Source organism: Thamnophis elegans, chromosome 7, assembly GCF_009769535.1.
Source record: "Thamnophis elegans isolate rThaEle1 chromosome 7, rThaEle1.pri, whole genome shotgun sequence".
Classification (NCBI taxonomy): domain Eukaryota; kingdom Metazoa; phylum Chordata; class Lepidosauria; order Squamata; family Colubridae; genus Thamnophis; species Thamnophis elegans.
The window spans coordinates 15706908-15722980 of NC_045547.1; the positions used below are offsets into that span (position 1 = coordinate 15706908).

The 16073-nt window shown below is 40.6% G+C and overlaps 1 protein-coding gene across 1 annotated transcript in view; it reads left to right on the top strand.

Moving 5' to 3' along the window:
• CACNA2D4 (calcium voltage-gated channel auxiliary subunit alpha2delta 4) overlaps positions 1 to 16073 on the top strand; it is a 193287-nt gene that overhangs the window by 104306 nt on the left and 72908 nt on the right. Inside the window, exon 27 of the mRNA XM_032221653.1 lies at positions 966 to 1040. Coding sequence (XP_032077544.1) covers positions 966 to 1040 — 75 coding nt within the window. The remainder of the gene's footprint in view (positions 1 to 965; positions 1041 to 16073) is intronic.

Sequence of the window (16073 nt, forward strand, 5' to 3'; positions counted from 1 at the left end):
ACCGGTTGGAACGGGGCGAGAAACCCACCCCTGCTTTACAAGCACAAGTAAGGCCAAGATTTCTGTTGCCTAAGTGAGACATGGGTTTTGCTCCATTTACAACCTTTTGTACAACCTATTGTTAGGTGAATCACTTCAGTAGTTAAGTTAGTAACAAGATTGTTAAGTGAAACTGGCTTTCCTGTTGATGTTGCGCATCAGATAGGTCGTAAAGGCGATCACGTGACCCCAGGACACTGCGACCATCATAAATACACTCCAGTTGCCAAGCATTTGAATTTTGATTATGTAACCAGGGGGTGAAATGCTACCAGTTCGGAACGGTTCAGCCGAACCGGTAGTAAAAATATGCTACTAGTTCGGGCGAACCAGTATTTCCAGCGATCAGCTGTGACACACGATTTATATTAGTCTATAATCTAAATCATGTGGCACAGCAGATTTCCCCCACCACCACCTCGCTGTTCACTTACCTTTGCAGGCATGCTCGGTGGCGGGCTCTGCCTGCCTGCCCAGATGTCATCACGTCCATTTTTGATGCGAGTCCACGAGGGCTCTCACATTGTTACCGAATTGGTAGCAAAGGTAAGTTGATTTCACCTCTGTATGTAACCACGGGGATGCTGCAAGTGTGAAAAATGATCATAGATCACTTTGGTCATTAATGAAAATTGTAAGTCGAGGACTACCTGTATATTCTTCCTCCCCCACCCCCCAAGGAGCAGGATTCTTCTCCTTCTAATCCATACATTCTTCCCCACACAATACAATCTGATTAATTCTCTCCTATACTCTGAGGAATGATCATCTAAACGTGGAGATCCTACATCTACTGGTCTTTAATGTGTGTTCTATACTTTGTATTTGATTTATGAACAGAATTAACAGTCTGTCAGTTCTGAGAGTCTCTTCCCTTGAGATACAGGATCAGCTTTTGAATTTGCTACATTTATGTCTTAACAGAGGGAAGTTGCCTGAGGCAGTGACAGTAAGCACATCTGTGACTGTGACTATTGGTGGGAAGACAGGAATTGCTGCAGGTAGGACTTGTTCAATGCACTTGAAGATGGGGGTAACATTGGGGAGACCCTTTACTTGTTTTTATTTATTTGTCTGATTATGAATGGTGTCTTCTGGAAATTGGCAGGTCCATCACTTCAATGGGCCAAACATGGAATTTTTATATCAGGCAACCACTAGATGGCAGCAAAGAGAAATAGAAAATGCTTTCCTGCCATCTAGTGGTCAATTGCAGAATGTTGTGGAAGTCCTAACAAAAACTTCCAACATATAGAACAAATCCTTGCTGTTAATACTAGGCCTAAATTTTGTGTCACGTGTATCATTGCAGTGTCCTTTTTGTGCCCAGCAAATATCACTTCTGTGCTTTGCAACCTTTTAACTCCATAAAAATAAACACAGCGAAAGCAAAAAGCCCTTTCACTTAATTTTCATCCAAGATCATAGTTCCCCAGGGGCTAAAACGACAATATGGAATAGCCCTGATAGAAATGCTGGGATGCTGCTCTGCTTAATAACTGCATCTGTGTTTATTTCCACTTATCCATGTAAAAACTGAAATCTACAAATGTTCATCTTATTTTTCTTTACGCCCTTCGATATTTATGAATCAGAAAACTGGCATGAATATTGTTGAAAGAAAAGAGATAATGAATGAGTTTTGAGCGCCTCGTTCATGCCCTTTAAAGTGGTTTTATTATAGTCAGGATTTGGGGTGGAGAAGTAGTTGATAATTAGGACTTCCTAATCAAACCAAGCCATACCACAGCTCAGAAGACAGCAATAATAGAAAAGCAGAAGGTGTGGAAGGGCTGAAGGATGAGGATTAAAAAGAGATTAAGTGGAAAAATCATGAAACTTCATAAGTATTGCCCTATCCCTGCTCTCCAAAATACCCCGGGAAGATACATGCTCGATTATGGGCATGGTGATATCTATTTATAGCATCCAAAGAGAAACATTCATATCAAGTTTGCTACCCCTACAGCGTTAAATGAATTTCTTTGTAAAATCTAAAGCAGCTGGATGAGAGAAGAAAGAAGACAAGTCTTTGTAGACTCTTGCATCTTTGCTATGAGTTGGAATGGGCAAAACATGAATATCCAAGAATTAATTTCTATTCTGAGTAGATTTCATTCATTCGTTCGTTCGTTCATTCATTCATTCATTCATTCATTCATTCATTCATTCATTCATTCATTCATTCATTCATTCATTCATTCATTCATTCATTCATTCATGTTAGATTGTGTGGCTACCCAACTCGCCATAGTGATTCTGAGCAGCTAGGTATCTGCTTATCCAACAGGTCAGATAAGGGGGCGTGTTCTAGGTTCTTTCCTGAAAGGTAGTTTTCTAGCAGGAGCAAGAAGTGTGCTTTCTCAAAGTTTCTCCTAACTTGGGGAATGTCCTTTCTCCAAACATCAGGCAGGCTGTTAACTTTTAGCTTTCTAGAACAGTGGTCTCCAACCTTGGCAACTTTAAGACCTGTGGACTTCAACTCCCAGAGTTCCTCAGCCAGCTTTGCTGGCTGAGGAATTCTGGGAATTGAAGTCCACAAGTCTTAAAGTTGCCAAGGTTGGAGACCACTGTTCTAGAAAACTTGGAAATCTGATTGTTCCCACAAACAATGGGGTAGAAACTATGTTTCTCAACCTTGGCAACTTTAAGATGTGTGGATTTCAATTCCCAGAATTCCCCAGCCAGCAAGCAGGAATTCTGGGAGCTGAAGCCCACACTTTTTAAGGTTACCAAGCTTGAAAACATGATACAACAAAGCTGAAGCCATCAAGATAGTATGTGGATATGTGGGAAATTGCTGTCCTGGGATGCTGAGAGTTTTTATTTTCTTGAGTACTTATTTCTATTTTGTCTGGGAATTGTTGTTGTTTTGTTCTGTTTGGGAAATCTTTGCTTTTCTTTTTACTGTTTTGCAAGCCATCCAGGGTTATAATTGCATTATAAGTGACTATATACTATAAGCCTTTAAAATAAATAAAGAATACCTAAATGTCAATGGCAATAACACAGCAACAACAAAAACCAGTCAGGAATACATCCAAATCTTTTGGTTTTCTCTGTTGATTTTCTGGATCCCTCTCAATAATATAATTCTTATAAGTAAATTTGAGTAAATTATTGAGATAATTATAAATACATTTGTGGAGTAAATTATAGTACTTTCCAGCTGAAATCACCTTGGAAGAATGCTCTCTTTATAATAGCCTACATGTGCCTTTGAAGTGAATTTAGAAAGTCCATTCAATATCGTAATCTTCCTAACAGCTTTTGATCCCCAAGTGAACATTAACGGAAACATAATATTACTTATCACTTGATTAAAACTTTATCTCGTGTGTGTGTGTGTGTGTGTGTGTGTGTGTGGTGTGGAGAGAGAGAGAGAGAGAGAGAGAGAGAGAGGGAGAGAGAGATCAAAAATACGTCACTCTGCTCCAGATAATATGACTGAATGTTCTATCATGTGAATCATTAAACTGAGCTTTTGTATTGGTAAAAGAGGTTGAAAGGTTTGAACTGACATCGCAGCTGCTGAAATTTTTAAGGTCCCAGTGAAATCACTAGAATCTGCATCTCCTTGGTCTGGATATATGAAGGGTATATGACGTCATTTGAGGAGTGTGGTTTGCAAGACAAGCTTTGCTTGCTAATTTCAAGCATGGACAGACTAGTGTGTGTACATTTTCATGCATGTTTACATGTCTACGCATATACATGGATGTATACTTTTTTTAAAAAGGACGCTACAGGTTCCTGCTGGAATCTTTGGGTTCCTGCTAGAACCTGATCCAAACCTCTGCTCCCAGCACAAAGGATTTCTAGACATTGTTTTGCTGATCCCACATCACCAAGGGATCTGTTTTGCTTGCTTATAAACAACAGGAGAATGAATGGCGGCATAATGCAGCCTCCTCAAATAAAATCTAGCCACCTTTGTTGTCATTGTTGTTTTAGGTCAAATAGATTTCAAAATTCAGTGGGATGAGCCTTACTGGAGTGTTTTCATTTTGTATTTCCCCCCCCACCCCCTTAATAATTGCTGTGAATTGCTGTGGGGTTTTATCAGTGAGCAGCATATATATATTTGGAAATAAGTACGAAATGCCAGAATCCTTTCATATGGTCCCTGGGATTTCCACAGATGGATGTGAGAGTAGAGAAATTCCTGTTCCTGACTGTAACAGCTTGTAGCAACTATTCCTTGCTCTGCCTTCTGTGTGGACTATAGGGAGCCATTAGCAGTGACATAGCAGCGTGGGGGTGAAACTGCTAACTGTCAGTTGCCTGTGTGATGATACAGTTGGATTTCAGAAGGGCACAGAGACGTCAAACAGACTAACCTTGGACCATTCCTGCACTGGGTGAGGGTGGGGGGAATGAGGAGTCCTCTGGAAATAGGTTAACTGTTTGGGAGCGAGTCTTATCTCTGCAAAGAAAATGAATCAGAAATAACTAGAATTCTTGCTTGCAGCCTTTCTTCCCACTATCAAACAATATTTGGCTTATTAGTTTTCATATATTTTGTATGTCATTTTGACCAGAAAGGAGACTTAGCTACAGAAGGTCATTTAGCACCCATAGATTTTTTTTGCCCTATCTCTTCACTCCCAAATTATTTGATATCGTTTTAATTCTAAGCAGAATCAGAATAGAAAAGGAGGTTGCTATGGCAACTGTTTCCTTAAGCCTTTGGTCTGACTCATTTCAGACAATTACTCTCATGCTTCGGGATGCATAGTTGTGGTAGAGGAGAATTGTGTGTTGGGCTTTATTTCCTTTTATTCTTAGCCTAGGTATTAACTTCCCAATAGTCATGAAAATATTCCTCCAGCACCATTGTTTTGGAGCTGCTGGTACATTAAGAGCATAGGTCTGGTCATGAGTAATACTCATTTGAAGCTGTGAACTACGTCCTGATTATATATAAAGTATTTTTTTTCTTATATACAAAGTACATACACAAATGTGAAAACGTGTGAAGATTCTGCAAACAGTAAAAGATTTCCTAAGTTCCTAACTTCTTAGGTTGACGTGATTGAATGTGTAAAAATAATGTCAGGAGTGTAAAGGAATTTATACATAAATACATATGGTATCTTTTAAGAACATAAGAAAAAGCCAGTAGGGTGCAATGTTAAAGTGTTTGATTAGGATTGGCAAAACATAGGTTCAAATCAGTGGTGGGTTTCCACATTTTTTACTACTGGTTCATTTGCAAACTCTTGCTTGCACGCAACACTTCTGCGCATGCGCAGAAGCGTTTGGGTGGGTGGGCGGAGCCTCCCACTGCCCCTATTACCGGTTCGCCAGATCCGGGCCAAACTGGGAGCAACCCACCTCTGGTTCAAATTCACCTCAGCCACAGAAACTCTCCAGGTGACTATTGTCTGGTTATTAACGCTCAGTCCAATTTCTGTCATAGAGATGTTTTGGCAGGGATAAGATAAAAATGGACCCTTGTGTAAGATACCTTGGTTTGGTTAAAGGGTGGGATGTACATGTTAAAGACACTGAGCTTGTCAGCTGGAAAGCTGACAATCTGGGCTCGAGATCCAAGCTCTGTGCAATGGATGAGCTCCCGTTACTTGCTCCAGCTCCTGCCCACGTAGTAGCTCAAAAGCATGCAAATGCATGTAGATTAATAGGTACCACTTTGGTGTCATGGTAACAGCGTTCCGTGCCCCTTTGGCGTATAGACATGCTGGTCACATGACCACAGAAAATGTCTTTGGACAACTTGCCTTCCTCAGCTAAGAAACAGAGATGAACACTAGGCCCTAGAGTCAGACATAACTGGACAGGGAAACCTTTACCTTTTATACATCCAATAAAATAAAATAATGCCTTTTCGATCAGACAAGAGATCCACCTGATGAGTAGATTCAAGTCTATGAGCTAAGGTTGCATAGTAGTTAAGCAAATCTCTCTGGAACATTTGCCACCAAGACATTAACCAGCCTTCCCCAAACTAGCAACTTTCTGTTGTGATGAGTCTATCTTAATTGACTGGGTATTCCCATCCCAACCCATCTGTAGACTAAGTCTTGCTGAGGCCACTCCCTTTTCTTTTTCAGCATCTAATGTTACATTATACATATACGCTGAATAACTTTTAGAGATATTTGACACAATTTGACCATAATTTCTAAATATTGTGGTTCCAGACTTCATTTGTTGGACATTATTTCTCACCTTTGGTCATCTTAGCCATGATCTCTGGGAGATATAGTTCAGCAACTTCTAGAAAGCTATAGATTCCTTGTCCTTGATCTCCAATAGTGGATGTCATCATATATGTGGCAGTAAATTCTGTACTGGTGGGGAAAGCAATTTAAGTTATTGAAATTGAGCCTAATAGCTGTTCTATTTATCACTAAATGATTGGATTGTAATATGAGTTTAAATCAGATTTTGTTGAGGCAGGTAGAAGAATTTATTGGAGTCCTTCATAGTTTAGAATTTGAGCATCAGGAAGCAGCTCCTGTTTTTCACACCAGCCCATGTTCGCCACCACAAAGCTTGCTGTAATGGATGAAATATATTATTTCTCCTCTAGCAAATGTCATTGGAGAGAACATTGCTTGCTGGGAAAGGCTGTGCCTCGACACAGATTAGAAAATAATGTTTGAAGAAAAACAGACACTGTGTTCTGAAATATTTTAAATGTTGCATATTTTTATACATGCATTTGAATGAAAAGTGACTTGGCAACAATGATATGTGGAAGGAGAGACAGTTCAAAGCATGCTGCTGCATGAGACAGAACAATCATGGGCAATGGTCTCATCTCCATAAAACATCATAATCAACAGTAATGGTATCCTATTATCTTCACTACTGGCTCAGTAGCGGGAGTGCCCATGCCAGTATGCCAGCTTCGCTCGCATGTGGCACGTCTGTGCATGCGCAGAACCTTCTGTCATTGCTCAGAACCTTATGTGCATGCACAGAAGGTGCGTGATGACATCCGGGTGGGTGGGCGGAGCCTCACACTGCCGCCACTACCAGTTTGCCCAAACCAGAGCAAACTGGCAGCATACCACCTCTGATAATCAGAGGTGGTATTCAGCCGGTTCAGACTGATTCAGCCAAACTGGTAGCAGAAATCGCGCCTCTGTGCCGTCCCATTTAGGCACGTTCTTGAGGACGGGCGCATGCGCGGAAGGTTTGCACGATAGCAAAGCACATGCACGGAAGGCCAGGTGTATGTGTGGAAGGGGTGGGCATGCGTGCGGTGAACCTGTGGTAACAAAATGTGAAACCCACCGCTGATCACAATGCCAAACAGCCACTAAATTACAATGGCATATAAGGTAGCTAAACCTTACAACCATTTTCTTTCTCTTTCCCAACAGTGCAAATAGAGAAATGGTAGATTAAATGATTTGCTGCCCTTCTATGATGCATAGAATTATCTCCTAATCAAAACTTTTGCAAGCAGAGATTTTAGAGATTTTATTTGGAGGATGACCCCTTCTCAATGGATAATTACTGAAGTGACACCAGTAGCAAAAAAGAGTTTATAAAAAGGGCAAACAGTTCCGATTTTGGACATTCTGCTGGAAGATGCTAAAGTAGCCATTATACGTGCTTGTTTCCTTGATGGTGGTAAATGATTGAGTAGCTTGAACATTGACTGTTCTCACCTGATGTCCGATGAAATTGAATTTGAGATTTCAAGTAAAAGGCTGCTCAGTCAGGTTCCCCTGACAGAATTCTTCCCGAGTTGCTTGAAATTTATCAAGCTTGTCAATATGCTCAGGGAGTCTTGTATTGGTCCCTAATCAACTCTACCTACCTGTATTTTTTTCTTCCTATGCTTTATAGCCTTGCTTTACAAAATTAAAGGCTGCCTCAAGGAGAACCAACCTTGCATCCCAATTTAGATTCTGCCCAAAGCTCTATGGCCGGGGTGTCCAACCTAGGCAATTTGAAGGCGTGTGGATTCAACTATTCAACTATGATTGGGGAATTCTGGGAGTTGAAAATCACAGGTCTTAAAATTACCACGGTTGCCTCCCCCCCCCCCCCCCGATCTATGTATTTCTCTCCTACAAAAGGAGCTGTCCTTTTGGAAATGCAGTGGTGGTGGGGGGTGTTGGAATCCTTTGCGATGGTTGAAAAATGAGAAATGAGCAGATCAGAAAAAAGAATATCCAAAGAGCAGCTGTTTGTAGAAAAGCAAGGGAGGCATTTAATAATAAAAGAAAGAGAGGAGGAGAAAAGGACAAATAAAAGAGAGAGAAGGAGGAGAAAAGGACAAAGCCAAATGTGAGAAATATGAAATTTGGATTATCAAATTTGGATTATTCTGTGACCCCTCCGAGCAGAGAAACGCAGTCAATCTTATTTTTGGTTTATTGGACCTATGCTTTTTTAGCCCTCTTCAGAGGAGAGATCAGAGCTTTTGAATGTTAATTCAGAAATAGAGAAATGGGTGCCCAGAATAAAACAATTCTCTTAGCACTTGAGAACTATGGATCTATTCATAGTATCTCAAAGTGCCTTGATTTTCTTTGCAACAACTGACACTGCGAAACTTATTCAGTGTGTCATTGATCACCATCCTAATTTTTTCCCCCATATCTCCCAGGGCTGTAATTGTCACAAGATGAGATTGCATGAACAACTCTAGTATTTAAGTCATTATTTTAATGTATTCATACCTGGTTGGAGGTGTAATTCTGGGTGTTAAACTTTAAGGCTATAAATGAATGGAATGAGTTCAAAGGAGAAAGAAAAAAACAGTTAAATATGAGCCAACAGTATGTGGCGGCAGCCAAAAAAACAAATGCAATCCTAAATTGCATTAACAGAAGGATAGAATCAAGATCATGTGAAGTGTTAATACCACTTTATAACACCTTCGTAAGGCCACACTTGGAATAATGCATCCAGTTTTGGTTGCCACAATGTAAAAAAGATGTTGAGATTCTAGAAAGAGTGCAGAGAAGAGCAACCAGGATAATTTAGTCTGTAGACTAAAACATATGAAGAACAGTTATAGGAACTGGGTATGCAGAGGTGGGTTCCTACCAGTTCGCACCTATTCGGTAGAACTGGTTCGTCAAATCTACAAAACTGGTTAGAAGTGGACCCGGAAAGCAGGCCACACCTACAGAAGAGTTCCAAAAATGTTTGAAACCCACCACTGTGGGTATGTCCAGTTTAATGAAAAGAAGACTAGGAGAGATATGATAGCAGTGTTCCAATATTTGAGGGGCTGCCACAAAGAAGAGGGAGCTATTCTCCAAAGTACCTGAAGGCCAGACAAGAAATAATGGATGGAAACTAATCAAGGAGAGATTCAACCTAGAAATAAGGGGAAATTTTCGGACAGTGAGAACCATTTCTGATAATCTGGTTGATTACCCATGGAACAGCTTTCCATCGTAAGTTATGGGAGCTTCATCACTGGAGCTTTCAAGAAGAGACTGGACTGCCATTTATCAGAAATGGCGTAGAGTCTCCTGCTTGGGTAGGGGGTTGGACTAGATGACCTACAAGGTCCCTTCCAACTCTGTTAATATTGTAGTTGGCTATATAGAAAGCAAACCTTCAAGGAAAGGCTAAAGGAACTTCCATATATTTAGCCTGGAGGGGGAAAAAAATCTGAAGATCTGACATCAGTCCTTAAATATTGGAAGGTCGTCACAAACAAGAGGGCAAAATCCTGAATGCTTTTCAGCAGCGTGAAAAACACAGTTATAATTTGGCCAGTATGTGCCTTTCCCAAAGGAAGAAGAAGACACCAGTGGGCTAAGCTTGGGCAAAGCTACAGTGACAGATGTTCTAGATGAAGCACCTGAAAGAGCAGCTGTGTTTTCATTTTGGCTGAAATGGGTCCTTCCTCCAGAGAGCCATGCAGAAATATATGAATGAGCAATTAGTTGACTTTTCTGTCAAAGAAATGTGTTGTCCTCCTGGGGCATATATGCAGAATTTGATGGGAAGGCTCCCAAGACTATACCCACTGATAATTATTCCTTTCTACCGATCCATGTGGAAATAAATAATCTGGCTAGGCACAGCCTTGAAGGCACTGCAAGGATAGAAGATGGGAGTACATCTTTATTTCTATCAAAAGATTTGTCCCAGAAAGAGAAAAGAATACTGGGAGATAACAATTGGCTACCAACTAGGATGCTAACAGGAATAGCTTGAATTTTTGTTTCTATGGTACTCTTTCCAAGATGAAGTAAGAGATGCGCTACCCCTCATGAGAACTGGGTAAACTCTATTTGGAAAGCACCTTGCAAGCTTAATCCAAAGGGCTTTGAACTGGGTTATATGAACGGTGGAGAAAACAAAAACAAAATAGGAGAAAAGTGTAATGCTAAGAGCTGATCTGAGACTGGGGTGGGGGGGTATGCAGAATGTGAAAGTATCCAATAATGGACATATTAGTACAAGATGAATTAAATCAAGTAATGTGTCTCTGGGGTCCCAGTGTTTCTGTACAATATATAGAGCACTGATGGTGAAACCTTTTGGCACCGAGTGCCTAAAGCGAAGTGCATGCGTGTGCATGTGCAGGAGCACCGGAAACCCAAAGACCAGCTGGCCAGTGTGCATGCATGGGCCGGCCACCTGATCTTCAGTTTTTGGTGCTCTGGCGCACATGAAGACCACCAAAACCAGAAGAGCAACTGGCAACAGCGCTCATGCTCACAGAGAGGATGCTGTGTGCCACCTCTGGCATGTGTGCCATAGGTGCACCACCACAGGTATACAGTGGAGAGGGGAGAGACAAGAAAAAAATAGAAGTCTTAATGCAGGAAGGCAAATATAATTTATCCATCAATATTGAAATCTGGTGCCATAAAACTCACGAGCCAACTGCAAGGATGGAAAGGGTATAATATACAGTATTTAAAGGAATATGTTAGACAAGACAGGAGGAGGAATGACATTATCTGTGAAAAAAGTGTATGTGTATCGAGATCCAAGAATTTCAGTAGAAGGAAATAATGGAACAGCTGATTAGAGTACATCACTTACATCTCCAAGATCAGAGCGTTTACACTTGAAAGAGTTTGCAGATATCATCTTAAGAGTCTCTTCTGTGAGGAATCATGAAGGACAGGCATAGTGCCAGTGGATTGGAAAAGGCCAAATGAATAGGACAGGGCAGGGCAGAGCAGGGTATAATAGAATAGGGTGGTGTATAATAGGCTAGGCTAGGCTAGGCTAAGCTAAGGAGAGGGGAGAGAGGAGGGGAGGGGAGGAGAGGGGAGGGGAGGGGGCAGAGGAGAGGAGAAAAGTTCTTTATTGTCCAAGTATGATTGGACAAGCAAGGAGTTTATCTCTGGTGCGTGAGCTCTCAGTATACATACAAACAACAAAGTAATATAATCATAATATACCAATAGGAGGAAAGATGGAAATGATAATAGCAATACAGCCCTACTGCATGTGTAAATACCCCTAAACATAAGACAGTGCTGTGGGAATTCAGCAGAGTGATGGCACGAGGAGAAAATCTGTCTCTTTATCTAGTTGTTTTGGCATGCAAGGTTGCCCCTATTTTCAAAAAGCCGGGAAAGAGGACCTAAGTGACAACTAGCTGGTTACTTTAACATCAATTCTGGTCAAAACTTTTAAATAGTTTACGAAGCAATCAGTTTCTGAACAGTTGAAAAGAAAACATTTCCTGGTAGAAACCAGCGTCGGTTTATCAAGAACAACATCCACAACAGGTTTATCTGACAAGTTGAAATAATAGGCAGAAACCAGTAAGATGAATTTCAATGCAAAACTCTTACACCTGAGTAGGAAATATCTAAGACATGAGTGTGGAATGAGGGGAACCATATTGGGCAATAGCATATGTGAAAAGGATCAAACTGAGTGTTAACCAATGTGTCACAGCTGCAATAAAAAAGCAAATGCAAACCTAACAGCATCACCAGAAGCATCAAAATCAAGAGAACTCATAGTTCCTCTTTGCCCTACATTGATCAGGCCACATCATAGTGCATCGAGGTTTAAACCACATTTAGAAATGACGTTGACAAACGGGAATATCTCCAAGGAAGAACAGGCAAGGTGATAAGAGCCTTAGAAGAAAAACAATAAAAGTTGGAGTCTGGAGTATGTTTAATCTGGAGACAACCCTGGGGAGATACGATAGTTGTTTTCAAGTAATGGAAAAGCCATTGTGTCTAGAAGATGGAACAGAAGTGCTCAGAGTTATTCTAGAACTTTGATGGCGAATCTTTGGCACACGTGCCAGGAGTGGCAGGCAGAGCCCTTTGTGTGGGCGTACTCACTGTCGCTCCTTGGTCTTCAGGTTTCCAGCACACACATGTGCACCGACCACCTGGTCTTTGAGTTTTCGGGGCTCTGGTGCATGCGAAGACCAGCTGCCTGGCGTCCATGCGCCTGCTGAAAACCAGAAGACCAGCTGGCTGACATGCACATGTGGAATGGCTAGCTGGTCTTTGAGTTTTCGGGGCTCTGGCGCGCGCACACACATTCCGGTTTGGGCACTCAGTGCCAAAAAGGTTCGCCATCCCTGTTCTAGAAGATAGGATGGAAGCAATGGATTTAAATGACGAGGAGACTGTGACCAGGCTCAAGAAACCCTAATGCAATAACTGAAGGTTGCTCTTTTGCTGGAAGTATTTTAAGATTGGGCTGGATGACTCCCTGACAGAGTAGTGAATTCCTGCACTGAATGAAGAGCATTCTATATTATTTTTAGGATAGCAATAGCAATAGCAATAGCAATAGCAGTTAGACTTATATACCGCTTCATAGGGCTTTCAGCCCTCTCTAAGCGGTTTACAGAGTCAGCATATTGCCCCCAACAACTATCCGGGTCCTCATTTTACCCACCTCGGAAGGATGGAAGGCTGAGTCAACCCTGAGCCGGTGAGATTTGAACAGCCGAACTGCAGAACTGCAGTCAACTGAAGTAGCCTGCAGTGCTGCATTTAACCACTGCGCCACCTTGGCTCTTCCAAGCCTTACATTCTATGACTTTTTGACGTCAAAGAACTATCTTTTTTAAAAAAAAAAAAGAATGTCATGATGTCATATGGCTTAATTGGGCAGGTAGGGATGGGTCCCTTCTGCTGGTGTGTGCTTCTTATACCTGCATAAGTCTACTTCTTAGGACAATCATGCCTTCCAGGCAGCATGCTTCATGACACCACAAGTATATAGTCTTATCATTTTTGCAAAATTAGGTTCCCTCTGGCTAATAGCGATAGCACTTAGACTCATATATATTACTTCGTAGTACTTTACAGTCCTCTCTAAGCTGTTTACAAAGTCAGCATATTTTCCCCAACAATCTGGGTCCTAATAAATGATTGCTTAACCCCAGGTGCAATCTCTTCAATTGATTGTGTATTTAGAGACTTATCCATGTGGACGTTGAAGAAATCTTTCCTTTTTGTGGCATTACTGCAGGAAATTTTCAGAGCTCTTAATTCCTTCACCACACAGTAGAGAATTTAAAACAAGAGGCATGTTCTGTAGGAAAATACATTCTTTATTTATCTTCTAAAACAACAAGCCAGAAATATAATATACGTTCAGCTGTTTTTTTCCTTTAAAAATTTATTTTCTTTAAACTTTTAATAGAAAGGAAAAGGATTGTATGTGCCATCTGTCTAACCATTCTGCCCCTTTCTCCAGGAAGTGTGCCATCCTGAATTATTCTGACTCTCACAAAAGGATTTTTATTCCCCTTGAATTCTCTACTGACATTTCATCCCCAGAAAGCACAATGCATGTTTATGCCACAATTACTAATATAGTTTGATTGTCCTTCAATATGGCTTCTTGACAACTACCAAGAACCATTTTTTGTTAATGTTGAAAGGGTTCTGGCTGTACCTAATAGCCCAGATCATATCTAGGAAGTCTTCACAGGTGATGAAGAAATTTCTGTTTAAATTGGATGCATGCAAGTTCCCCTCCCCCCATGTGTGATATATGCACACGTATTATTAATTTCTCTTTCCCCCCACATTTTTAATCATCTTCCAATTTTGATTGGGATTCTTTTAGTTTCATCTCTTTTGTTAAACAATTCTACTCGTAACCAACAAAGAAGCTTCAAGTGACACTACTAGAATGACTAGCTGAATAATTAAGTCCCCATTAAAATTATTAGGGCTATTTGTCATATTAGAACCTGTAGCAGTAATGCTGCATACTTTATATCATTTGGGGAAAATACTCTATGGGTTTGCATATTACAAATTCTAACTATGGTATTATATCACGGGATGGAACAATTTCCCTAATGTACATTGCACTGCCATGTATATCTTGTATTATTTTGATCTTATGCATAGGTACTCTGGTTACATGCATACAAAGAAGGGTATATAGGCTCGGCTCTACTTATCCTTCGAGTTCTACTCCAACAGCGGATCTGAAACTGTTTGCATGTCAATTTGGTGCAACCTTTTTTCTGAGTTCTTTGCACTGCATCTAGTCACATTTCATATTAATAGCAGCAGTACAAGAAAAAAAGATGTTATAAATTCCTATATTCACAATATAGGCTGTGGATACATAGAATACAGACTGTACAATAGGAAGTTGATGAGATGAAAGACTCTGTGTATCATGTGGAAGTTCAGAGAAGTTCCTGGACATCAGAACAAGAATGCTAAATGTTTTAGTCTATGGTCCTTCCAATCATAGCTGAAGGCACAGTTTCCCAATAATATAATGAGGACTCTTCTCAGATAGGATTATTGCATTCTCCATTCCCTAAATTTTTTGTACCTCATTGTACTTCCAAACAACTCCAGTGTCTTTGGGACTAACTTAATATCCACCCATCATTTTTTCATCTCTCTTTCACTTATTTCACCTTTTCAAATATAAGCTTCTAAATATAAATAGAAATCCACAAATCTGGAAATGTCAGGGCCAACCCTTGTCCATATTAGTAAGAAATCAGAACATAGACTAAGATTTGTAATTAACATCCCAACACGACAAAAAGAATGCAATAAATGATAATGTCAAAAATAAGAATAGGGGTCAGAAAGAAAATGGATTCCCCCCCCCCACTCTTACTCTTGTAATTTTTATTGCCCAGCTTTTCTTATTTCCTAAACACAAATGCAAATACGGTTTGTTGGTGCAATCATGTCATCATTATTTCTTACAAATAAAATAGAGGTTTTTTTTAAAAGATACAGCTCTGGTATGTTCCGTTTCAAGTATATTGTGCTGTCTAGACAATTGCAGAGGTTAGGTTTCTTTTGGGGAAACTAGGGTATAGAGACAGTAAGGTTGAAGTTGTGTAGCTAGCAGGTTCATTGCTAGTTCTGAAATCCTGGGCATAAATAAATGCAGTGGAAGCAATAGAGCTAAAATCATTGCTTAGTGTCTTCGGTTGTTTAGTTTTGTTCATCAGACTGAAATAAAACAGAAGTGGAGCTTGTTCCTTGGAAGAACTATAGTACTTATATAGTTCGTTGCGTGAGAAAAAGTTTTTTTTTTTTCATTCTTAACATTTGCTTTTGGCCCTGATGTTGGCTTTTTGCACATTATGTCAGATGCCACAGCCAAATCCTCCAGGAAACGTTCCATGCGATTATATATTTTTTCCCTACCACCCGTGTCATCCCTATATGAAAACGATTCCCTCTTTGAATCCAGTGATTCTCTGCTAATAGAACAGAAACGGCTTCTCTACTCCCACATTGGACTCTTTTAAGTTTATCCCAATGTGAGTGCTGCTGACAGATGTGAGAAATTCTTCCATTCACAAACAGAAGCTGCTGCTAAAGGCATCGCATAACAAAACAAGGGAGAAGGAAAGTGTCCTGTTCCTTGCCCAGCCAGGTTCTGCTTCTCAGTTGCAGGAGATAAACGTCAGAATCTGGGCCACCTGTTAAGCTACTCCATGGCTGCCAGGATCACAATATCCACAAAAACTGTGGCTGCACCGACCTCTTGTGTCATCTTCTTATCCCAGGAATACCCGCTGTGACGGCCTAGAGCAGGTTACCATGGCAATGTGTGCTTTCCTCTGGAGACTGCACTTTATCCCACTT